Genomic DNA, 26,611 nt, shown 5'->3' on the forward strand with positions numbered 1-26,611 from the left:
TGCTCTCAGCATTCTTTAGGTGCCTATAAGAAATAACCTTCAAAGAAGCCCTAAGCTTAGATTTTCCTTTTTTTTTTTCATTTTAAAATTTATCTTTTTTTTAAATAGATTTTCTAAGTAGGATTTTCTAAGTAGATTTCTGATGCAGTTTTAATAACCTAAAATGATATTTTATATATAGTTCATATCTGAATAAGTACTTTTTCAAGAAATTTGTTTAGTTTTATCGAGGTCCAGTGGCTTCACACACTGTTTTGGTCTTGAGGAGTCTGTCTTGCAATTGGTTTGATTTTTAGTAAGGAAGAAAAATGCAGGACATTTGTACTTGCTGAGCAGGTCTTCCCCGTGCCTGTGTTCTAAGCACTTTAGGTGCTTTGAATCATTTTTCTATGAACAATTTTATAATTTTCCTGGAAATTGCCTTACTCAAAGATACCACTGAGTGTATACAGGCCGGGTTCTTCTGTATGGATAGAAATTGTGATATTCTGGCACACATGCTTTGGTTTGGTCACTGTTTGGCTCATAATGCCCTCTCCAAAGTAGGTTCTAGATACCCATCTTCCACCAACACTTTTTGTCTTAGGGCCAACTTACAGAAATTTCCTGACTTGAAACCCTCATTCCAGAAGGGTCCTGTCCCACCCATAGAGGAAGACGCTATGAACAACAGTGGGGCAGATAGGCCTTGTTGGTTTCCCCTTTCAGCCTGCTAGTAATTATGCCTGTATAGTAAAATACCCATAAAACCCAAGGAGAGTGGGTTTTGATCTTCTGAATAGCTGAGCATGTGGAGGTTACTGTAGTGTGGCACACCCAGAGTAGGCATGAGGGCTCCATACCACATCCCCTACAAATTTGCCTCTGCATATTGCTTCAGTATGTGGAATATCCTCAGTAATAAACTCTAGTGAGCATAAGTGAGTGCTCTCTTAAGTTTTGTGAGCTGCTCTAACAAGCACAGCTGTGCTAAAATGAGGCTTACAATTGGCGTCTGGAGTCAGGGAATCACTAGTCTTAGAGAGATGGTGCCAGAATTAAATTAGAGGATACCAACTGTATGCTCACTGCTGCTTTCTAGTGCAGAAATCCCTACACACTGAGAACAGAACCCTTTGTGTGGACGGTAGGGTGAGACCAGAGGGAAAACACTTTGCTTTGCTTAAACATAGAAATACTCCCAGATTTGTGTGTAACCCCATGCCTTCAACCAGACCTAATCACATCACATCATCAATGATGTGATGTGAATTTACTGTAATTTGTCCTCATATGTATCTGTTCTTTATGTATGTTACAAGACTCTAGGATAAAGACCATAATATATACTTCTAAACAGGACCACCACCACTTAGCAACAGCAACAGAGAGTAGAGAGTAGGCATTCAACAAATGCTTGTTACTGATAATCCCACATTAAAATACAGCATAAAGCAGATCCCTGCTACCATTTTTACAGTAAAACTCCTTCAACTCAGCTGCTCAAATTAAAGTGGTCACAGTGGCAGGTAATGCAGAAGGATTAGTCAGATTTGAGCAGCACGCATGCTTGTTATACATCATTGTTGGTCGTAGTGCTGGCAAAGGAAGCCTGCTTAATAAAGGAGCATGTAGAGAATTGAGTATGGAAGATGGCCCTGTCTGTATATGGAGTGACAATGTGACTTCATCTTCTGTCTCCCACAGTAGTAGTAGTAGTAGTTCTTTTTGTTCTTCTTCTTCTCCTCCTCCTCCTCTTCCTCTTCCTCCTCCTCCTCCTTTTTTTACATTTGTTTAGTGTACATGTTTTACCTCATATCCCTCCTCCTCATGTGTGGGTCTGTGTGTGTATCTGTATCTCTCTCTCTCTCTCTCTCTCTCTCTCTCTCTCTCTCTCTCTCTCTCTCTCTTTCTCTCTCTCTCTCTGTGTGTGTGTGTGTGTGTGTGTGTGTGTGTGTGTGTGTGTGTGTGTGTGCCCATGCCCACATGTGCATGTTACACGTACCTGGAGCTTGAAGGAAATCGATTTTCTACTTCCACCATATGGGGTCTGGGATTGAACTCAGGCCATGGTTTTGTAGCAAGCATTCCTGTCTTCTGAGCCATCTGCCAGCCAAGTTTCTTACTACAGACTGGGTAGAGAGATGCACATCTATAGAGTGCCAGCACTTGAATCTCAAGCAGAATTGTAAGTTCAATACCATCCTAAACTACGTGCTGAGTTTTAGGCTAGCCTAGGACACAAAGTGAGAGATCCTGCCATAAAACCAACCCGCAAAATAAGGCTGCTTTAGATTACAGCTATTGTGCCTTCTGGGAGGAATGGAGCTAGAGTTGCCAACCGCAATCCCCTTTTCCTCTCACAACATGTTTGTGTTTTCAGGCCTGTCTGTCAGTTTTAAACATATGCAGAAAATGTAGCTTTGGTATATATTTGGGTTCAGTCCTCTAACCATTTGGTTTTTTTCTACACAATGGTTTAAGGTTCAGGAGTAGCTTTTAGCCTTAGGTTTTCGTTGAATACAGAGCCCCTACATTATGATAACCTCGCATAACTAATTTGAGTATTTTTCACTATTGTACAAAGATCATTTAACAGTTTTATCACTTTAGGTCCAGCTGCCATTTGCATGGATTTTCTCTCACTGTTCTGTCTGTTTTGATAGCTCTCCCAGTTCCTTGCATTGCAAAGATAAGCGAATGTATGCCTTTGTGTGCTTTCAGTTTGGCCCTTAACCAAAGAGATCTCTTTTTAAGTCTTTTGTTTGAACAGATGTGTAAACAAAACATTGCTGCTTCAGACTTCACAGTTTACGGCTTGATGAAAACAGAAACTGAAAGAATACTTGATTTGTATTCTTCATAGCATACTTGGTGTGACCAGGATGATGGAGGGGCAGGGCCACACATGATGGTGACCTTAGAGTGTTCTTAGAACTGTTTAGCCTTGGGAACAAGCTGTAAGCCCTAGACTTTCTTGGCATAGGAAGGCCCTCAGTTCATCTTAGAACCAGCATTCTGAGTTTAGCCTTCTACTATCATGACTTTTGACTGCCTTTGAAAATCTCCTCTTAGTCCAGTTTCCTATTACTGATCAAACCTAACCACCTGGCTTTAGGGACATCATTATGGCTGATATATCCACTTTTCTTGTGTGCTCTAAAAGGAACCAGCTCCCTAGCCAGGTCCATTCCTCGTCTGCCTAGTCAAAGGTTTCACTAGTTCCTAGTAGCCTGCCACACCACTGCGCACCACTGTGAGCAGCCTTCCTCTGTAGTGTGAAGGATGAGGTGAGCTGGGGAGATACTGTGTGCAGGTTATGGATGTCGTTCCAGAATTAGTCCCAACAGAGATTATCCATAATACCTTTTCTATAAAATAGAAGCTAGAGGCTTGTCTTAGTTGGGGTTTTATTGCTATGAAGAGACACTGTGACCACAGCAACTCTTATAAGGGAAAACATGTAATTAGGGCTGGCTTATAGTTGAGAGATTTAGTCCATTATTATCACAATGGGTAGCATAGCGGCATTCAGGCAGACAAGATGCTGGAGAGGTAGCTGAGTATTTTATATCTGGATCTGCAGGCAGCAGGAAGAGAGAAACCCCAAAGCCCAACCCAGTGACACTTCCTCAAACAAGGCCACACCTCCCAGTAGTACCCCCCATCATGGACCTATGGGGCCATTTTCATTTAAACCACAAGGCTCTTCATGATTATCTTCAGAAGTTGGCCTCATGGTTGCAAGCTTGTATAACCACAAGGCTGAAGCAAAAGTACTCAAGTTCAAGGACAGCTTGGACTGCATCATTAGTTCTAAGGCCTCCTGCAACTACACTGAAAAACTTTGTGCTTTAAAACAAAACAAAACAAAACAGAAAAAAAAATTATTTATTTTTGTTTTTTTCAAGACAGGGTTTCTCTGTGTAGCCCTGGCTGCCTCTCCTGGATTTTAATCTCTCAATCCATGTGTTATGGGATGTAGTTATAAGGGCCTTTCCCTGTCAAATTCTCAGTTCTGTGTCAGAGCCTTTCTTTAGCAGTTTACCTCCAAATTTATATTTCATTTTCATTAACTTAATGAAAAGGAGGGTCAGGGTTTTTATAAAGATTCCCTGAACTAAACCGTGCTGTTTTCTAATATTCCATATGTGGCCGAATAAAGAGAGAACTACAACTGTGATCATAGAGCTGTGAGGTAGAAGGAAGCCTTCCTTTGAAGGTATACTGACATTAAAGGTTGGTATACTGACATTAAAGGTTGCTATCCACAGTTTTCTTAACCTTTCATATTGAAAAATCTGTAGCATTTTTTTTTTTAAGTTGAGTCTGTACTGAAAAACTGTTGCTTGAATAAAAGTAAGGCCCCTTGACTTAGGTCTGTTGTTTTGAATTACAGATCATGTACTTTAATAAAGGAATGATGGCTAGTGAGACAGTTTAACAGATAAAAGCCAACAACCCTGTGATAGAGAAAAAAGAACTGACTCCGAAAGTTGTCCTTTGACCTCCACACACATGCCTTAGGATGTGAGTACAAAATAAATAAATGAATGTAAAAATAATATTAAAAAAGTAAGATCCAGATTATCTAAGGACGTTATATACTGTTACAGGATGATAAGTAACTTTCATGGTATATAACCAATATAAGCCTAAAACTATAGTAAGAAGACCTAGTGTGGATTCATTTATTTTCTCAAGTTTTGCTTTGGAGATTTTATTTGTGTGTGTGTGTGTGTGTGTGTGTGTGTGTGTGTGTGTGTGTGTGTGTTTATCTTCCTATGTGGAAAAGGGTTGATTTGAGTTTCAGATTTGTAGACTGTACAACGTGCATAAGATTCAGCTGGGCATGTTCTTATGTAACATGAGAAAGAAGGGAAGGCGCACAGTGAAGACATCCCTACACTCTGCCTTCTTAGTTACTATCCTCACATGTGCCTTTTATAATTTAAAAATCACTAGTCATGAATATATGCATTATACAGCTTTAATAGCAGTTTTATATTTTGAAGCACATTTTATAAATCAAAAAATCAACAATGATTCAATAGCTTTATCAGAGTTATTGCAAAACAATTATTTATGGAGTTTTTGAAGTGACAATTTCCAAATTTAGTGTTTGATCATTGGTAGATAGGAAGACTGGTTTGGCCAACCTATGTCAGAACAATTGTCCTTTGTAGAAGTGTTTTATATAGATTAACTTTTATATACTGGAGTTTAGTTTTAATAGCAATTATTTTTGTAAAGACAATATACTATATGTAAAGTTTTAGTGATATAAGTAAGATTAAGGTCTACATAATTAGCCTACTGTTTATCTTTTTGTTTTAATCTAAACGTCTAAAGGGACAGGAGTTTCCCTTTATTTACCCATTTCCAACCATCTGTTCCACATAGACTCCACAGTCCAAAGAAGGAAGAGATGTTACTTAGTGCTTATTAATTAGTTATTACTTTACTGTCCTCTGGTAAGTTCACCTTTATGAGTAACCTCCCGGTTTTTATTCAGTACATCTTTTCATCAGTTTTTGTGTTTATATTGAGGAATGATTGCTGCATTTCTTAAATTTGTGTAGTAAGTTTTATTTTTTAACAAAGATTCTAAAAGTTAGATTTGTTCTTTTTAATACAGATAATATAGTGAACATACCTAACAGTGCTGCATATTTTATGGGATTGGTCCTCTACTAGAAATTACCCTCTACTAGAAATTACCAAGTGATTGGCTGTTGGAAGTGTGATGTTTTCTAAAGTAAGAATTTAGCAGAAATTTTCCTACTCAGTGAGCAGTAAACAAGGGTCTTACTTTTATAACTCCTTTCTTGTTTTTACTATAACCATACTTACAACTCAGAATTTATATGTAATGGCAGCTTCCAAACCATTAGTATGTTAGTACCTTCACCTTCAGAAAGTTCTTCAATAATGAAAATGTTTTTATTAATTTTTCTTTTGAAATGATTTAATTTTCTTTTTCTTGTGAGACAAGGTTTTGTTGCATAGCTCAGGCTGGCCACAGATTCACAACCTTCCTGAGTGCTGGAACTAGAAATGTGCACCACCATGCCCAGCTTCAAGTCAAGATGATGATGATGATGATGATGATGATGATGATGATGATGATGATGATGATGATGCTTCATCATCATCATCAATTCATGTGTATGAGTGTTTTTCATACATTTCTGGTGCACACAGAGTTCAAAAGATGGTATTCAATCTCCTAGAACTGGAGTTATGGGTGGTTGTGAGCTTGTGGGTGCTGGGAATCAGAGCCAAGTCCCTTTCAAGAGCAGCAAGTACTCCTGACTACTGAGCTATCTCTCAGTCCTCTACTCTTGATATTTTTAAGCATCTGCATTAGTTACTTTTACTATCACTGTGACAAAATACATGACAGAAACAACTTAACAGGAGACAGATTTTGGCTCGGAGCCTCAGTTGTCATGGTGGGGAAACATGTCAGAGTTCGTGGCAGCAGAAGCGCGTGGCAAGTCAGGAAGAGGGGGATCAAAAGCAGGGCAAACCCTAGTAGTCTGTGTCTGTCAGCAAAGCCTACATTCCAGAGGTTCCACAGCTTCCTCAGACAGTGTCACCAGCTGGGGACCAAATGTTCAAACACATACCCCGTAGGAGGATTTCATATATAAACTGTAAAAAAAAAATTATGAAGAAAATATTAGAGATGCCAGGGGTGGAGTCTGTAATTCTAGCACACAGGAACAGGCAAGAAAATGCGAACTTAAGACCAGTGTGAGACTTACAGAGAGTTCAAGGCCAGCCTGGGCTACATATTGAAACAATGTCTCAACCAATTCACTACTCAGCAGAAAGGGGGAATTATGGCTCTGCAGACACAAGCTTTTGCTTTCCTCCTTCACCTTTTAATTGCAGTTTCCCATCCAGTTTTTTGGGGGTTTTTTTTGTTGTTGTTTTTTTGGGTTTTTTTTGGTTTTTCGAGACAGGATTTCTCTCTGTAGCCCCGGCTGTCCTGGAACTCACTCTGTAGACCAGGGCTGGCCTCGAACTCAGAAATCCCCCTGCCTCTGCCTCCCAAGTGCTAGGATTAAAGGCGTTTTAACACAGTGTTCCAGTTGTCAGCCTGTCCTACTCTCCCAGAGAAGAAACGTGCTTCCTAATCCACTTTGTTCTGGGGGCTTAGTGTTATCTCTTTGTCAGGACTCCATACTCTCAGCTCACATGATCTGGAATTGTTCTTCCTGGCCACACATTATCAGTGCTGCTGAAGCTTCACGGGCATTATTTGCCCATCTCAGCTTTTATGAAGAGTTCACTGTACTACCTTGTGAAACAACAGTGCTCTATAACAAGAGCACCAAGATGTTTATAAATTAGTATGGACTTTTTTTTCAAAAGTAATGTGAGTTTTTAAAACTATATAAATAAAGCTGTGTAAATCAGCAGTTCATAATTCTTTCTGCTTATATATACTTTAAGACAATGATAAAATGTTCTAGGCTCTTTTGTCTAAGAAATGTGTGGATGCTTACATACACTTCTTGCAAATGGAGCTTCAAAAGGCTCAAGAGTACCTTTCTCTGTGGTCCCAGAACCTTCATAGGATCAGTGGACGCTGGCAGAGGATGCTTAGAAAGAAAAAGTCCTGTATTCCCTAAGATTCCTGCCATGGCCAGACTCGGAGCTCACTAACGTTACCTTACCTGCCAACAGAGAATTAAGTTTGTAAGTGCAATTGAGGTTAAAGCAAGGTGACCTTGTCGAATTAACTAGATGGATGATATTAAGGACACTAGCTAACTGACCAGAATCCTTTGCTGTGAGTATCTCACTGGGTTTAGTATATTCACATCCATTCTCAGAAGAAGAATCTTCCCTGACTGTACTCATAGCATGGTGTGACCTTGAAAGAAGTGTTAGAAGAAAACAAGGACTGTGGTCTGCATCTGGGAGTTCGGAAAGTATGGAAATGAATTGTCCCATAGAGCCTCAGAAAAAGGAACATAACTCTGCCAGCACTTTGATTTTAGCCCAGTGAGATCCATGTCAGACACACCTACAGAAATGTAAGGTCAGAAGTTTATGTTGTTTCAAGCCAGTAATACCAGAGTAACTTGTTAAACAGCAGTCAGAATATAATTCACTACCTCCATTCCATACTTATAATTCAGTATAACTGTGACAGCACATATAGTCCTGAAATCTTAATACAGTTGGGCTAAATACAAATTTATGTTCTGCAACCTAATTTCAATAAAATGGTAAGTTTATCTACTAAGTAGCAATCTGAATTGATGTCTTTTTAAAAGTAATAAAAGATAGGATGTAGAATTCAGGGAAAATGATTTTTCTCCTTTTAAGAATCTTGTTTTAAATTGTGGAAAAATCTAATGACCCATATGTCCAGCATCTGTGTTTGCAAAGGCTGAATTCCTGAAGGATTTATAAAACTGGTTCCTTAGATGTATATAAATGTGAGCTTTGTAACCTCAGAAAGAGCAATTGGATAAACAATTGAGAAGAGCCATTGCCAGGCGCCATCTCTCCATGGCTTCAGAAATCACAGCATTAGAGGAGGGAAGAGTTCTTGGTTGGCTCAGTTGCTCTTTCTACTTATTTTCTTTATACTCATATTAACATTCTCATCGCTTAAAATAATGAATAATCATTTCTAGGGATCAGAAGCTGTTAGTAACTTGTAGCCCTCATAGAAATAAATACATAACATCTCTTGGATTTATCTTAAAGATCAGTATTTTCCTCTCTTTATTGATGTTTTCAGACAGTTCAAAAACCTGATGTTAAAAACCTGATGACCTTAGCAAAGCAGTCTTCAATATTCCTGACTGCTGTTAGCTGTCGCTAGCACTGTCTGTGTGCATCATTGTTGCTTCTGAAGATGTGTGTTTATCTTCAGTAGAAATGGTTTGTATACAGTTGCTTTAAGGAGTTGGAGAGGGCGTGGATATAAGTTAAGTTGTAAGTGTTATACAAGAAAAAGAAGGGGCTAAATGTACATAGTTTCTATATGGTCTTCTGTCTCTGGAAGATATGGCTTCAATGTATACCTTAGTGTATTTGTATCTTAGCTGCATATTGACCTTGAAATCACAATCCTGCTCCAGCTTCTCAGGTAGCTGGGAGCACAGGCATGTAGTACAGGGCCTGGCTTTAGCAATTGCCAGGCTGTAGTTGGATTGACACGTGACTGTAGGTGATGTGCCTTGTGTGCATACTGAATGCACTGCCCTGTTCTGTCTGGTAGCACCAGTTACGAGTCTTAATTTGCTGATTCTTTGGTGCTTTCTCTCCCTCCTGGTTTGAGAATGTTCCCTTATCTGTAATCTAAAGGAGGACATTTATTTTCATTTTTCCTAGTAAAGATCCTCTCTCCTTTTTTTAATTGGAAGTTTTCTTTAATTTTTTGCCCTATGGTTACATTTTCTCCTATTTTCTCTGTTCTTTCCTTGAATTTCAAAGTATGTTTTCTGTCTCTTCTCCCTCCAATACCTGTACTACATTCTAAGTCATTTTATTCTCCTGGTTTATCAACAGTCATTGCAGATCTGTTTATTGGTTGTCTAACCCATATATTGTTTCTATTTTGTTTTAAAATTTTTCTTAAAATTTGTATTTGGTCTATCTCAAGTGTGCTTATACAGTGCCTTGCTGGGGTTTTTTGTTTGTTTGTTTGCTTGCTTGCTTGCTTGTTTTTGTTTGGTTGTTTAATCTTTCTAGCTAAGTTCTTTGAACGTGTCCTTCAGATCATCCTGCAATGGAGTTCTCATATTGGCTGCACCTGTGGCTCAACAGTGGTGGGTTTTTAGTGTTCTATGAGTTTCTGAATTCTTTTCCCCCACTGAATCTCAAGCCTTCCTATACTGTCCTGGTATTTGCACCTCGTTGGACTCTGGTTTTCAGTGGTTCTTGGCCAGTTTTTTATGTGATTTTCAGCATAGCTTTTCTTACCACCCAGGATATACAAAATCAAATTTTCCAGTTGTCACCCGCTGGCCATTCTGTTTCATCTCTAGTCATTCTTTCTGTCTAGAGTAAGAAGGCAGCCCCTGCTTCTGTTCTGTACACCTGTTTAGGCATACGTAGCTTTAAGATTTTAAATCTGCAGTCCTCCTTGTGGGGAGGGGAGTGCTGGTTATGGAGCCTAAGGCCTTGCATGTTTGGGCCAGCATTTTACTGTTGTGCTACATCTTCAGCATTGCTGCTGCTTCGTGTACATTTCTCATATGGGCGTGAGTATATGTGCACATAAGGATCTTGTCATTCTTGGGACAGTGAGCCCTAGGATCTTCCTGCTTCCTCCCCAGCATCAGGATTACAAGTGTGTACCACAGGACCCAGGCTTGATGAGTTCTGTAGATCGCACTTGGATCTTTTATTATTAATAGAAGTATTACTACTTTTTATTTAGTTAAGAATCATGTGTACATATGTGCTAGTGCCACAGTGGTCAGAGAGCAGTTTTCAGAAACTGGTTGTCTCCATCCACAAGTGGTTTCTGGGAATCAAAATTAGATCATCAGACTTTTTAACAAGTACCTCACCCCTCCAAGCCATCTAGCCAGCCCCCAATACAGATCTCTATGCTTCTGCAGTAAAACATTCTGCCAATGAAGCTGTCTTTCCAGCCTGTTTCTTTGGTTTTTAATTTCAGGGCATTAAATCAGCTCCATGACAGGTACTCAGGCTGTGCTCTAGAGTGCTAACCTGTGGCTGCTGGGCTCACACTCATTGCTCTGTCATTTCTTTGGTTTTGGAACCTAGAAGAAGGCTTGATTTTTCTCACTTTTAAATTTAAATATTTTTTGTTATTGTTGTAAGTTTGTATCTATTATTTTTATTTTTGGAATGGAATAGAACTTTCTACCTGGTCACACTTATCATTGAGATTAGACACATATAACATTTTTTTCCTTACCCACTATTTTATGTCAATTCATAAACAAACAGCCATAAAATTATTGTAAAGTAAGTTTGGTTTTCTTTATAGCTTACAAACTGTAGACAATATTTTTAAAATATTGAATATGCTTTAGCCTAACAGAGGTTGACAAATAGGACTTTTAAAACTGGTTTTCCTTTTTGTTACATAACAGTTTATTTTTCTAGTTTATGTGCTTGTGTAAAATTAAACAAATTGCATCATAATTTTTAGAAAAGCAAAATTTTAAAAACTAGGTGAACTATTTTTGGTTTGATTTTTAAATATTATTTATGGAGCATGCATGTGTGCTATAACATACATATGTAGGTGAGAGGTCAAGTCTCTGGTATTGATTCTCCCCTTTCTTGTGGGATCTACTTATAGGGTCTTATATAAGAATCTCTTCCTACTGAGCTGTCTCTTTAGTCCTGTCTTGTTGACATTGGGTCTCAGGTAGCTCATGTTGGCCTAGTAGCCCTGTGTTGTTCAGAATAACCTTCCGTGCCTGATCTACTTACCTCTACCTCCAAACTGCTGAGATTACAGGCCTGCACAACCACACCTGGCCTAGACAGACCAATCCTGAGCCTCATTCTTTAGTCATTGGTTATTATCCTTAGGGTAGTAGCGTGTGTCAGTACAGCTATAGCCTTGACAGTAGACAATACCACATTTTTCTGTGGTATTTCTGTCGTTTTAATGGCCTACACTAACATCCTCCAGTAGTTGCTTCAGCTGGATAATGTAATCTACATCACTATAGAAAGTGTCTGGAAAATAAGTGTGTCGTTCTTTGTCATAGCAATCCAAAACTGTTTTTTCAGGCTTAGGTTGTACTTCCTTTTTTTTTTCAGACATACAAAAATAAGGTGAAGGCAAACATAGTGTCACCTACAGAGAAAGATCAACCATCAAATGCTGGAGGCATTTCCTCTCCTCTGTACGTATCCCACCCTGTAATCCAGAAAAAGAAAGATGTATATCGAACTAACCACACTACCTTCATCATTGGAGAAACACCAAGAGGAATCCGCAGGTATGTTTGTCTGTGTCAAGACTTCAGGCCAATTCTCAAAAGAAATACAGTTTCATACATAAGATATGTAATGTATAATTATACCTCGCATCCAAACTTCAGAAAACAGGAACTTTTATATTTAAAAAAGTAAAAGCAAATGCTTTTGAGTCAGGATCTCACTGAATAGCTCCAACTGGCCTGGGATTGCTAGGATAGTGCAGGCTGGCAATGTGAATCTCCTGACTTAACTCCTGAGTTCTGAGATCACAGAGATGTGGGAGTGTGGGACAAACACAGTATTGAGGCAGTGCCCAGGAGCCAGGTGAAGAAATGAGTGAGCCACTGGGATCTCCACACACAGCTATTAATGTTACCAAGAATGGTGTCAAGAGATGGTGGGGTGGCACAGCCAGCCTGGTTCTCATGACCTCTATGGACAGTGGAAATGATACCTGCTCTTACTTACAGTTGGTTCCTGAGCTGCCTGGAAAGGGGGTAGCAAGCCCCACAGAATCCCATAGAGCTGGCACAAGGCAACACCTTATCCTGCCTGGCAGGCTTGCCTGACAACAGCAACTTCTGCAGGGTATACTTTTTATTGTTGTCAATGATACTTCTAGAAGACTGACTACATTTCCCCAGTCTTTAAAGAAGGGTGGGTCTTGGTCCCTATAGTGGTGTCTTTTCAAAAGGAAGCTGGTATAGCAATGATTTGTTCTTACTTCCTTTCATTGTTTTCTCATCCCTTCCTGCTGTCATCACAGTCAGAGTCGAGGCTGTACCTTGTAGTGGCTAAGTGATAAACTTCTAGGGCTTTCAGCACATCTAACCTCAGAAAGCAAGGCAGTGACATGGTGGTGTCAGATATAGTGGAGGAAAAGTGCTTTGAAATTTAGTCATCTCCTCATAGACATGCTAATGGATTCCTAACTTGGTTTTTATTTTCCCTTCTCTTAAAGCTACTCTACTGGTTTTTTTCTCATAAAAGCAGTTAGCTTATGTTCTGTTATACTTTGCATTTCCTTGAATTCTTAAAGAAAGTTCTACTGAAGTCCCAGAATTAGAAAAATTAATGGGAAGGCCAAAAATCATTCTGTAAGGGACAGCCATAGGCATAACTCATTCAAAGGCTCCTTGGGTTAAATAGCGTTGAAGCATCACCCCTCCCCCAGGGTCACAGGTGAGGTTATGAGATAAAATTACTTTGGCATCTGCTGAGACATCACCAAGTCTTGGATAAATTAAAGATATCACCTAACATCCCACTGTTATTAAATCTTTGTAAATAAGTACAAACACTGAGTCATAGAAATGGATTGTGACGAGTAAGGGCAGAATAGTAACATCCTCTTACTTCATGTGACATGACAGTGGAACCATTTAAGAACATGCTTGTGTTCCAACAACAACATTGGCAGTTTCCAGGATAGAAATTGGGGTGGGGAGGCAGGTGGCTTACTGGTGGAATGAAATACATTGTTGTAGGTGGGTATGACTATTGATTAGATATGGAACATATGACGAGGCATGAATGTGCTCCAGAAGCCATGGCACACCTCTCAGCCACAAAAGCATGTGGGCACTCATCTTAGGCTGCCACTGCAACCACTGGAAGGCAGACATAAGTGAACAGGAAATCACCAAAAGCAGTGCTGTTAATGCTCCTACAAATATACATTTTAAAAAAACATTGTTTTACCCTAAGAATGTTATATGTAGGAGAAAATTCAGCCTTAAAACCTGCCAATGAAGACCTGTGATTGCTGGCCAGTTCTGCTTTTTTACCTATTCTGATGTGTTCTAGATCCCATGAGAACTAGTTCTTGGATGATTCTTGGCTCATCCTTAACTGATGGTTCAGGTGGCAACAGAGAACCTCTTCCTAACATTTGTCTACCAGCAAGTACTGTGAGTGCCTGTAGAGCTGAATTTACCCCTTCATGATGAGACTCTACATTGATTGTATTGCTTTGACTCCTTTAGCAAGATGGAACTTCGTGAGGCAGGGGACTGGGTCTCTTTGTACAGTGGTGTACTATTGTGTAGTTTGTACAGTGGTGCTTGGACACAACAGGACTTTGTAAAAACTGGTACACCTGTTGTCTAAAATGAGTGGGGCCTTTAACATGTGCTATAACACTGGCTTTTGTTTTTATCTAAAGACAAATCTGCAGACACTGAGCTCTCACAACTTAAAGCCCAAACACAGCATCAGCATATATATATATATATATATATATTTTAAGTGGGGATGGGGATAAGACAGGGCCTGGTGATGCCCAGACTGGCCTCAAATATAGCATATAGCTGAGGATGATTGAGAATCAATCCTTCACAGTCAGTATTGGGATCCACACACGTGTTCTGCCAAGCCTGGTTCAAAACTGGAGCTTTAAAAATACCATTGCACTAGTTCTTTCTCTCACCCTAGGAAGACTTAATCCTGGGGGATTCCATGTTCTTCCCATGACCTTACATTAATCCTGTAGGTCCTTTTGCCAAGACTCTAACATTGGACTTCAGTGTGGTTTAGGGAGTAGGTACAATTCAGACTTCAAATCCTTCCCTGTGAAAAGTAGCAGTCTGTGGCTCAAGGAACCTAAGTTTTCTACCTCCACTTTACCAGGGTTCCAGAAGGCCCATTTGTGTGTGTACGTACCGAAGTGTTAGTATCCTAGTCGAGGATGGCAAGTCACTACTTCAAATAAGATCTTACTCTTTCTGCTTATTTGCTTTCTTTGCTTTTGAAATAGGGCCACCCTGTATAACCCATACTGCCTTAAACTTCCCATCCTCTTGCCTCTTGAGAACTAGGTTTATATCTGTGCACCACCATGCTTAGAAAGTCGTATCTGGCTTCCAAGGTTAGCTGTTTGCACTAAAGGTGAATTATTAGGAAAAAAGAACTACACTTACAGAGCTTTCTTTTAAGCTCAGCACAATGTCAGGAAATTCTACACTGAAAGAAAGGGAAGGGGAAATTTTAATTTTTCTAGAATTTTCCATTTACTGAAGCCATTCTTTAACAATATTATTCTATGGGACTTGATTGCCATATACATTCTCAAATACAGATTGTATAAATGATGATCCTCATGTTAGTCATAAATTGGCTGACTAGAAGAGTAGCCTGCTGGGCTCTCATAATTCCCAGGAAGTATATAATAGTATAAATCAGAGTTACCTAAAAACCTGATGATTTAATGAGCCCAAAGACCATGATTTCTAGCAGCATTGGGGAAGAAGCATATTCTCCTAGGATGAAGATAAGCTTATGTTCCAGAGGGATGAGGCACATTGCTTTCTTTACCTTTGTGTTTCCTGTCACTGCTAACATTAAATATTCTTAAATCCATTGCAGTGAGTGCAGGCACATGTGCCACAAAATGTGTGTAGAGGCCAGAGGACAACTTTGTGGAGTTCACACTCTTTCCTCCGTTACATAGGCTCCAGGGACTAAACGCAGACAGCTTGTCACCTGTACCTTGTTGAGCCATCTCAACAGCTTCCTGATGAACTCTTTAAAAATAAAATGTAAATGTAATAAAAAGTGACCACTGGCTTTATCTGTCCTATCTTTAGAAAGCAATTTGAAGAAATGGCCTCTTACTATAAGCTGTCTGTAAAGGAATTTGCTGAACAAGTTACCAGGGCCACATCTGAAGAGCGACAGAGAATGCTCAGAGACTTCCAGAGCCTTCAGCACCCTGAGCTGAAGGAGTTCTTCGTGAATTCCTCTTCAGAAGTGATAAAAGCTGTCCACAAGGAAGGCGAGAGGGTGAGGAATAAATCTAAAGAAAAAGAATCTCTTTTAAGAGAAAGGCCCTCAAATGATAGTACTTTATCATGTAATGATTCCCCCAACAAAATGTGTCAAGTTTACAACCCAAAAATATGTAAAGGAAAATCAGTCAGATTTCAGAATCATGGTTCCCATAGAGAAGACACATTTTCTAGTGATGCAGAGATTAAGAAATCACCTGCCAGCTTTACTCAGGAGATTCGCAGTGAGAGAAAGGACCACACACCCAAGGATACCACAACAGCCTTCTGTCCAGACAGCAAGTCTGAAGCCGTGGACACAGAGCTAGCAAATTCCCCAGGACAGCAGTGGGGCCTCACAGGAGCATGCAGTTCAGAAAACACTCCTGTGGAAAGCTTACTTGGTGACACCTCTATTCTTAATGACCTCTTTAAAAGCCACGGGGAAGGTCCCACACGGCTGCCAAAGAACATTCTTTCAGGACCTGTGGCAAAAGCAAAGCAGAAACCAAAAGATTTCTGGGACATGTTGAGTGAGCAGAGTGATGACCATCTCAGCAAACTCACCGACTTGGCAGTGATAGAGACGCTGTGCACCAGAGCACCTCGCACCCCAGCCTCCAACACGAAAGGGGAGCGGGGAGCTTCCCTCTGGAAAGCAAACGAGAAGTTTTTGTGGAAGACATTTAGCTCAGATGTTGACGATGAAGGCATAAGCAATACAGAGAGAGAGTAGGATATGGACCTACCATTAAATCAGATATTGATCAGCTGCTGGCCCTGGCTCTGTATGTTCATGTATGGGACACACAAAACATTTGTTTGCAAACTTGTGTATTAAATTATTACTTTAGTATAATCTTAACAGCCTAGCATGTTATCATGGCTTTTTTCCTTAATATCTGTTTTAATCATTAACACTCAGTTTACGCCATCCTGGAGGTCAAACCCAGGACTTCATGCATACCAGCAAGGACTCTGGGCAACTGAGCTACATCTCCTGCCCCAGATTCACTCTTCAGAACAAATGTAATCGTAACATACTGTAACTTGTCATAATATAACTATTATTAACTGGCCACCTTCCCTCCTGTGTGATTCCATGTCCTTACATGAGTGGCTTGCCCATTCATTATGTGATGAACCAGACACACAGCCTTCCACTTTTAAACTCCAGAATGCCCCAAAGTCAAGTGGCAGCCACTGCACTCTCCTCATTGGCATTGGGAACTTACAGTTTTCTTTCTTCCTTAGAATTATGTTCTATATTATTAAATTGTTTCATATAAAAGTTGTAATTAGGACGCAATAATTAGGACGCAGTATACTGTATTATGTTAAAACGTTAACGTTTATAACCACTCAGAGTGTGCTGCTAGAGAATGGGATTTTATCTTTGGCCAGGATGCCGATGCCTTACCTCTTCACGTTACTATGATTTAATAAATATAAATAAAGATTTACAGCCTAACTTTATATTTCTTAAGTAAAAGGAAATGATTAAACATTTTAATTGAAACCTCTTTCATCGAATTTAATATATGTGGTTTACACACTCTGAAATGTGCTGTTAGATTTATTTATTTAGTACCCATTTCTCAACTTCTCTGGTCTGTGATAGGTACAGCTGTATAGGTGACAGTGTGTTAAGTGACAGCTATATGTAAAGGCAAGGAGATCCTATCTGTAAAGTTTCACGTCTGTATAGCTCCTGGCATTGAGACTGGCACATTGAAGTGTCAGGCTAGTACCTGCCCACATTCAGCTGAGCTTGCAGGAACTATCCATTCAGAAAACAGCAGGCTCTCCAGCTCACTAGAGCGCTCTAGCAAGCGCGCTCTCTCTCTCTCTCTCTCTCTCTCTCTCTCTCTCTCTCTCTCTCTCTCTCTCTCTCTCTCTCTCTCTCTCTCTCTCTCTCTCTCTCTCTCTCTCTCTCTCCCCTCCCTCCTTCCCTCCCCCTCCCTCTCCTCCCCCCTCCCCCAGTGAGTGCACACTCTGGAGTATTTTATTACTTTCTTTGTTCTGTTACTATAAGAACCTCACGAACCTGTTTACCACGTTGGAACACAACATTTGAGGTAACTTGAATCTGTGTTCAGGGCCATGGTCACTCACACTTGGCAGCTGGGGCATATAGGGGAAGGGGAGCTGTGTTTGCATGGGCAGAAATCAACGCCCCATCCCCGCCTCCGCCCCCCAGCAAAGCACTCCCACTGATGGAAACAAGAAGAAATGGGCTCCCAAGGACTTCTCCAGTCTTTGGAGGCCTCTAGCCCCACCCCACTCCCCAGGGAAGGGGCCTTTTAGTAGTGGAGCAGGCTTTGGATGAGTCAAACTAAGAACTGTTGACGGGTTAACTTCTTGAGTATTTGGGGGTACACCCAGTTTGCGGGGTAAGTCAGAATCAGTCCAGGTTTGACACTCAGTAGGCAGCTGACTGATCCGAGGCTAGGCAAGGTGCAACTCCTGGGCTTTTCCTTTTCTGCCTTCAGCAAGATGGACCACAGCCAAATGAGCTCGGATGTACCCTGCGGACAAACTGCAGACACTGAGCACCAAATGAGGACTTCTGTGTACTTCCGGTGGCTGGCAACTCCCGGAAAGGGGCCACAAAGCATAGCCCTGCTCTCCCTCCCCCTTGGCAGGACAGAGCATCTGCCCTAAAAGAGAAGAAAGGCTAATGGAATTATGCTTTGGCAGTAGCGACGGAAAACTCCTGAGCTCAAGCCAGTGGGGGGCGCGTTATCTGCCACCAGCCTGCAAGCCAAGTGGCTTCCCGCATCCCTCACAGCGTGAAGCTGTGGGTGGTTCAGCTTTGGTGGCGCAGGAGCTTGAAGAGCCAGAGCCCTAAAGCAGGGGGGCGCCGCACGTCAGCGATCCTGTGGAGCCCCTGGCAGGAGGGTGGGGATGGTCGCCTAGTGCGGGTGATCAGTGGAGAGTCCACGCGGGTATTTGGACAGTCAATAGGCCCAATAGGCCGGAGCAGGTGGGACCCCCGCGGAGCCCAGCTTGGCACAGTTGACTGGGCCAGTGGACCTCAGGCTTAGAGGTCCTGAATCTTGGAGGCCGGAGGCGCGAGTTTCTGCTGTCTAAAACACTTTGAACTGATCCCCAGTCTTGGGAAGCTGCCAGGCGAAGGCTCCCCGCTTCCCGCAAGCACCTAGACAGAGCTGCAAAGCAGAGCTAGGAAGGAAGTGGGAAACTGGCAGGGTGGAACTCCTGGCCGGTTCCAGGCACAGTGTTAGCGAGTGCCCTGGGGACTCAGCCAGGCAAGCCTCACAAACACACAGCAGGCCGGCCCAGGAGGAAATCCGACTTAGCACCTTGGCGAACTCCACCTAAGATTCCCCGGCCAGCTGCCCCGGGAAGCGGCCCCCCACGTCCAGAAGCACTCCCCAAGCCGGTGCACGCCTTGCCCTTGTGCTTGTTGGACCTGCTGCCTGGGCCTCCCGTCCTCGGCCACACACTCTCTAGGACAGGCCCTGCGGTTGCCTTCCCTGCCCTCCCACCTTCAAGCTTCCCTCAAAGCCAGCGCCTTCTGCCAAGCCTCCATTCCCAACCTGTTATCACGTCCTGGAAAGACTGTCTCTGAAATATTTCCTGAATCCCACTGCCAAGAGCCTGCGTTTCTGTCCCTCCACCTCCCATCTGGATGCCTGCAGACTTCTCCCTGGGTTCCCAGGCTTCAACCTCCTCCCTCTCTAATCCATTTTCCACACTGCATCCCCAAAGCCTGTTGAAACATAGGGACCTCCGCTGTAGTAAACCTCTCATTTCCTCTGTTAGGGAGGGTAAAGGGGATTGGGCTGGGGAATAACTACATCAGTTCACATTTACTGAGCATTTACTTAGTCGTTCGTTGTTAGTTTAACATCTCAAGGGCTTTTCACGTTTAATCTGCCCTGGAGCTCTCGAGGGCAGGTGTTATCTGTTTTATTGAGGAAGAAGTTTAGGCACAGAAGCCACACGGCCCTGAATTGGCAATGGCTGCTCCAACTGTTTCTCTTCTACCTGAGAATCTCCCAGAAGCACCACCATCCTGAATGGAAGGCCCTGCAGCAGTAAGCTGTTCCTGGGTGCAGATGAACACCAGGTTCTAGTTAGTAAGTAGACCAGGCCGTTAAGTCAGACTAGCACAGCCCCCAACCGTTGGCTTCTGAACACTGGAAGCCCAGGCCATTACATTATTCTTGACGAGTACTGCCCAGGAGATACCCTAAGACAGACTGAGCCACTCTTCTGCATCTCGTTCCAACACAAGCTCTTTAGAACCCTCAACCCCTCCCCTCCACACCACACCACCCTCCCATGTCTTGCATCCCTGTCTGCCAATCCCTGGCCACTTCTTTGCTTGTAAGAGAGTCCTGGTTCCTGTTGTTCTGGGAGGAGTGGGATTCCAGTCTTTAATTTGTGGCTGGGAAATCTGGAATCAACAGTGGGCCTTTTCCAGCCCTCCTCCCACCCACCTACACTAAAAAATGGTATCACCCTAGCCCTATTTTTCCACCTAGGCGTTAACAAAGACCTTGCCTGACCCTCGCCTCTCTCCTGTGGCCTTTAGCAGAGACTCCTGGATAGCAGTGAGTAGGAGACCTTGATTTGGTAGCTAATGTGTGCCTCTGCTTCTGGTCACCTACCTACTGCATGTAATACTTAGTGCTTGAGTTTGTATCTTCTGGCATATGTGCCTACTAGCAACTTTCAAATAAAATTTTTATTCCTTTTCTTATATAGATCCATAATAGGACAAAGATTTGGTTCCCTTCAGGGGGCAACTACTATCATCCTGTCGTTCCTCAGCCAGCTTCTGGTAGTTTTTAAATTTATTTATTTACTTATTTTGAGAGGATCGCTTATATCCTAGCTGGCCCCATGGTCACTATGAGAGAATGACCTTGAACTTTTGGTCTTCCTGCCATTAGAGGTTACAGGACTGTGTCACCATGTCTAGCTAATCAGCAGGGTCTCTTAGGCAGGGGCTTCATGATTATAAACCTGTTTCCTAGCAACTCATTTTCAGTGCTTTCTGTACTAAACCTCACATACATAGCAAGAAACATGGTGTTGTTTCAGAATGGAGCACTGAACCCTATCACACCTCTGGCCCTGTTATCTTTTTCTACTTGCTTAACTTCTAGTCCCCATAGGGGACTAGAAAGGCACTGCTGGGAACTAACTATAACTCAAGGCTGCCTTGGATCTAGGCAGTCCTTGGAGGAGAGGCAGGTTAGTAGTCTTGGTGGGAAAAAAACTCAACTTTGAAAGTTACAAGGTTGCGGGATTCTGTCCAGGGAAAGAGCCTACCGGGCTGTGTGGCTGGGAAAGAGAGAGTTGCTAAAAGGTCTGTGATCTAACAGGTCTATGGATTTTCCTGTCCACTGATACTTTGTATCAGCATATGCCTGTGGCAAGGAGTTTGAATTTCAGGAGCACTTAAATATCTTCACCTTCGTCCCTTGGCTGATCTCAGCCTCCTAGTCTGTGTCTGGAGCAGAAATCGTCATCAAGCCAGTAACTCCTCCTCCTCCTGCCCAGTTAGTGACCCCAGAATCTGCTGCTATAATCATTTTTCTCCCTAAAGACTTCTTAAGTATCTTTTAATCTGACCCTGGCCTGTTCCAAGTTCCACCGCTATCACCGTCCACTGCAGATCTTCCCTTTGTTAGGCTTCCTCAAGAAATCTATTCTTTTGGGGTTTTTTTTCCTTTAAAAATTTTAATCTATTCTTTGGTAATCCCACACATGAATACAATGTATTTAGATCACAACTTCCACCCTACCCCCAACTCTTCTTGTAGCTGCTTCTTCCCCATTCCAACAAATCTATTATTTCTAAAATCTGTTGCAAACATCATAAGTTAAGTCACTGATGTTATGGCTTAAGGTGGGGCTTGATAGAGACCATCAGGCCTGAGGTCTGCAGCTCTCTCAAGCAGTGTTGCCCCATTTCCAAAGGCTGACTTAATTTGAAGTCCTCTTTTGTAGCTATGTGGTTTAGATACGGTCTGGTGAAGCATAGGTTGGACTCTAACCCTGTGTAGCTGAAGATGACCTTGAACTGATACCACACCCAATTTATAACTTACTGAGCATGGAACCCAGGGCTTCATGCAAGCTATGCAAGTACCTTATCAACTGACCTAAATTCTTAGTCACCCTACTGTTCAGTTGATCACCAGAACTAACTTTGATATTAACAGGTAGCAGGGATAGTTGGGCACTGGAGGTTCTTGTTTCTGGAGCAGAGATGGACAGAGACACAAACAAAGCAAACAAAGCAAGAAGAGACTTAGTAAAAGATGCATTCCAAGACCAGAGCAGGCCAGAACAGTTTAGCAGCTTGGGGGCTGTTATATCACACAGATCAGCCAGATCAGGGCATGTGCAGTGCACAGGCTTCTCGGTGCTCACTGTCTGTGGCATACAGTTATACATAGAGACTTCGTGCGGCGTGTATCTGACTACCATCTTAAATGCCCAGTTAGGGTATGTGTGCTTTAGTTTGGTGGCAGAGGCTGAAAGAATGCAGGGGCTTCTGGCCTTCGTCTCCAACAACTTTTCTTTTTCCTCTTTGCAGTTACTGTGGAGTAAGCCTTCTGATCTCACTCTCCAGCTCATTTTCTTGCCTTGTCTCCTCTCGTGTATGCCTCGTCCTTGCAGAGACGAAGGGATGGCAGCCTGTCCTCTTGAGGTAGAGTTACAGATGATTATGGCCTGCCATGTGTATCCTGGACATGGAACTGAGGCCATCTTACAAAAGCAGCCAGTTCTCTCATCTCTTGAGCTGTCTTTCCAGCCCTACCCCTGCCTGTCTGTTGAGCTGTCTTTCCAGCCCTACTCCTGCCTGTCTGTTGAGCTGTCTTTCCAGCCCTACCCCTGCCTGTCTGTTGAGCTGTCTTTCCAGCCCTAACCCTGCCTGTCTGTTGAGCTGTCTTTCCAGCCCTACTCCTGCCTAACTTTTTTTTTTGTACCCACTGCCGCTGTTCTTCCCTTTTCTCTCAACTTGATATGAGCTTTTCAGCTTGCACCTCAAAGAGGGAGCACACAGGCACACAGTGTCTGTTCTTCTATACCCGACTTATCCCACTTAGCATAGCTCCTCTGGGCTCATCCACATTGTCACGGTGTGTTTGAGGTGAGTGAGAGACACATACATACTGCCTGCCCAGACTGAATGGCTACAGAGCATCCCTTTTGTCCGTTCATTTGCACATTACAAGTCAGTTTTTTAAATCAAGTGCAGACCATCTCACCTGACCCATACTGCTTCTTGCAGAAAATGTCTCAGGACAAATTTTGCCAGTTGAGATTTTATTAGGATGGTTTTATTTTTCAGTAAATATGCAATTTTCCTATGTTGAGGTTTTGTTCGCACTGATATTTCTATCAGTAAAATTTAGGAAGAATAATGTTTCAAAAATATTACTGCCGGGCAGTGGTGGCTCACGCCTTTAGTCCCAGCACTTGGGAGGCAGAGGCAGGCGGATTTCTGAGTTCGAGGCCAACCTGGTCTACAGAGTGAGTTCCAGGACAGCCAGGGTTACACAGAGAAACCCCGTCTCAAAAAACCTATATATATATATATAGGTATATATGTATATATATATAGGTATGTATATATATATATAGGTACATACCTATATATATATATATACACACACACACTACTATAGTTGTAAAGTTGTCAGAGAACAACTTCTTTTGGGGGTCACTCTGAGAGGTTGCAGTCCTGTGGTTAAGAGTCTAGTGGGAAGGTCTGGTTTGGTAGTAAAACACTTTTAATCCCAGAACTTTGGAGGCAGAAGTAGGCAGATCTCTTTGAGTTCAAGACCAGCCCGATCTACATAGCAAGTTCCAGGCAGCCAGAGTTACAGGAGGAGAACAACAGCAAGGGGAAGGGGAAGGAAGGGGAAAGGGAAGAAAAGGAGGAAGAGGAGGAGGGGGAGAAGGAGAGGAAGGATGGGGAGGAGGGAAAGGGGGAGAGGAGTCTAGTGGAGAAGACAGGCTCCAGCAGAGGGACCACATGAGGACACAGCACAGCAAAGGGATTCAGATGCAGTACTCTGCAGTAGCAGCCACCACGGCCAAGGAGTAGCCTTTGCACTCAAAGCAATTGGAAGTAAGTGTCCACAGGGTCTCCCTGGTCCTGGATCCCGGCACAGAACACAGCCCTCCAGGCAGTTTATGCTGCTTTGTTGAAGCAGCTTCAGGAGTTCCAGGAACAAGTAAGCATCAGAAGTTGCCTGTAGTACAGGTTGCTCCCAGGAAAGTGGTAACAACTGTGTGGAGCAAGCTCCTTCGTGCTCAGCCAACAGCTCCCAAGGCCCAGTTGGCAAAGCCTCTGCCCAGGAGCAAGTCTGGCTTGGGTGCCAGCTGCACAGCACAGAGCACAAGGTGAAGCCTCCTTAACTGGCATAAGAAGCGTGGAGAAGGGAGAGTACAGCGAGAGGATGTGTTGTGAAAGGGCCAGCCTGCGGACTAACTGCTCCGGGTGATCTCTACACAGGGGTCCACCCACCAGCCTCAGCTGCCTCCGTGACACCTGCAGCTGTGCTGTCATTTGCTGTTAGCACACACAGCACACATCAGACACCAGGTGCACATGTGCTATTTGCCTTGCACCATACCTGTCATACACACCACACACGAGGTATACATAGAGTACACCAGCTACACACATCAGTAACAATAGGTACATACTCCACATACCAGGCACACACATCATATATCAAAGTATATACATCAGGTGACCATACCACACACCAGGTACACACACCAAGTATATATATATATATATATATATATCATATACCAGCTAAACACACCACATACCAAGTGTACAAGCCACACCACCCACATATACCACACACCAAGTACATATACCATATACCAGGTACATATACTACACACCAAGTACACACACTACACACCAAGGACACACACCATACACCAGATACACACACCATACACCAAATACACACACCATACACCACATACACCAGACACCAAATACACACACCACACACCAAGGACACACACCATATACTAAGTACATATACTACACACTAGGTGGACACATAGTATACACCCTTAACCATGCCATATACGCTCGACAGCTGCCACACACAGCCTGTACAAGTGTAGGGCACCTAGGAAGCCTTGAGTGAATGAATGTGTATTGTTGATGTGGTGCAGCCATGCCAAAGACCCAATGTAACAGACTAATGGGAATTGCAAAGCCTTCCCCATTCAGGCCAGTCAGGCTTGCAATAGTCAAAGCCTTCCTTTGCTGTGGGTGTTAAAAAACAAACCACTGTAGCTGTACTGGCTGGTTTTGTGTGTCAACTTGACACAGCCTGGAGTTATCACAGAAGGGAGCTTCAGTTGGGGAAGTGCCTCCATGAGGTCCAGCTGTGGGGCATTCTCTCAATTAGTGATCAAGGGGATAGGGCCCCTTGTGGGTGATGCCATCCCTGGGCTGGAGGTCTTGGGCTCTATAAGAGAGCAGGCTGAGCAAGCCAGGGGAAGCAAGCCAGTAAGAAACATCTCTCCATAGCCTCTGCATCAGCTCCTGCTTCCTGACCTGCTTGAATTCCAGTCCTGACTTCCTCTGGTGATCAACAGCAATGTGGAAGTAAGCAGAATAAACCCTTTCCTCCCCAACTTGCTTCTTGGTCATGATGTTGTGCAGGAATAGAAACCCTGACTAAGACAGTAGCTTTCCCTTCTGGGATGACCACAGCCTGAGACTGATAACCTACAGAGATACCCCACCCCCAGGCTGGCTGACTCTTCCCCCATGCTTGGATTGTTGTGGTAGTTGGTGCAGCTCCATCAGAGCACACAGAGCCCACCCAATCCTAGCTTTTCTGTACCTGTGTCTGTTCTTTTTCCACTCCCTTGCCACCTGTGATAGCTACTCTAGGATCTATATCTAGGATATCAATTTGACTACTTCTGGGATTAACTAAAATCCAACCGACCAGGCACACCTGTGAGGATTTAAATCATTCAGAGTGGGAAGACCAACTTCTAATCCTGATCTTTGAAGTGGGAAGACCCCACCTTTGATCTGGACTGCAGCTTCTGCTGGCAAACAGAAAATCACTAACATAGATAAAGGGCTTGCTTCATATTCTGTAAAACCAGGAAGAATGTGTCCCTGCGTACAACAGCGTGCACAGCACTGTTGTACTGGGGTTTAGATAGCAGTTGTCTGCTTGTTTGGGCTTTGGGTAGTTTATTTGCCTGTTTATATTGTGGATGTATAATGTGGTAATTTTACTGAGCTATTACGGAGTAGGCCAGAGACACTTTTATGGATTCTGGGGATGAAGTGTGCTATAATTCTTTCAGTAGGACAGTGGACATTCTAGCCAAGGCTTTAAAAATAAAGAGAATACAGAAATACAAGACAAAGGTGAATGAAACTATTCTGTCTCAGCTGCATATCAGTGCATCAAATGAAAATGTGTCCACTCTGCTTCCATGCAGCTTTGTTCTGTTCCCAGATCACAACTATTTGACACTGAGATTAAAACAAACAAACAAACACAAGAAATGACTGCCTTGGAAGTGAGGAGATGTAGGAGGCCTCCTGTAACTGAGGCCATCAATCCCTTGTTCCAGGTTTGTGTTTCCTGAGTGTGTTCAGTTTGTGAACGTCATGAAATTTTCTGCATAAATGTTTTTCTAGTAAAGAGTCTGGAGAGGTCATCAGAAACAATTATCCCCATTGCAGAGACCGTCCGAAAAGCTACCCAAAGGAAGCGTCCAATTTCAAGATCAACAGAAACGGGCCACACCCTGACCCCCATCCCAACCCTCACCCCTGCCCCACCCTAACTCCCACCCCCACCCTGACCCTCACCTCCATACTGACCCTCATGCCTACTCTGATCCCCATCCCTACCCCGACCTCACCC

General features: G+C 42.8%; 1 protein-coding gene across 9 annotated transcripts in view; it reads left to right on the plus strand.

Annotated features, from left to right (window-relative positions):
• Ercc6l2 (ERCC excision repair 6 like 2) overlaps positions 1-26,611 on the plus strand; it is a 202,456-nt gene that overhangs the window by 94,867 nt on the left and 80,978 nt on the right. For 6 of the 9 annotated variants that reach the window (XM_031359701.1, XM_031359702.1, XM_031359705.1 and 3 more), the window contains 2 exons: positions 11,761-11,942; positions 15,507-17,209. In XM_031359701.1, coding sequence (XP_031215561.1) covers positions 11,761-11,942; positions 15,507-16,422 — 1,098 coding nt within the window. In that variant the 3' untranslated portion in view covers positions 16,423-17,209. The other 3 variants (XM_031359707.1, XM_031359709.1, XM_031359706.1) reach the window with 3 other exon arrangements.

This window comes from Mastomys coucha, unplaced genomic scaffold (genome assembly GCF_008632895.1).
Source record: "Mastomys coucha isolate ucsf_1 unplaced genomic scaffold, UCSF_Mcou_1 pScaffold7, whole genome shotgun sequence".
Lineage (NCBI taxonomy): Eukaryota > Metazoa > Chordata > Mammalia > Rodentia > Muridae > Mastomys > Mastomys coucha.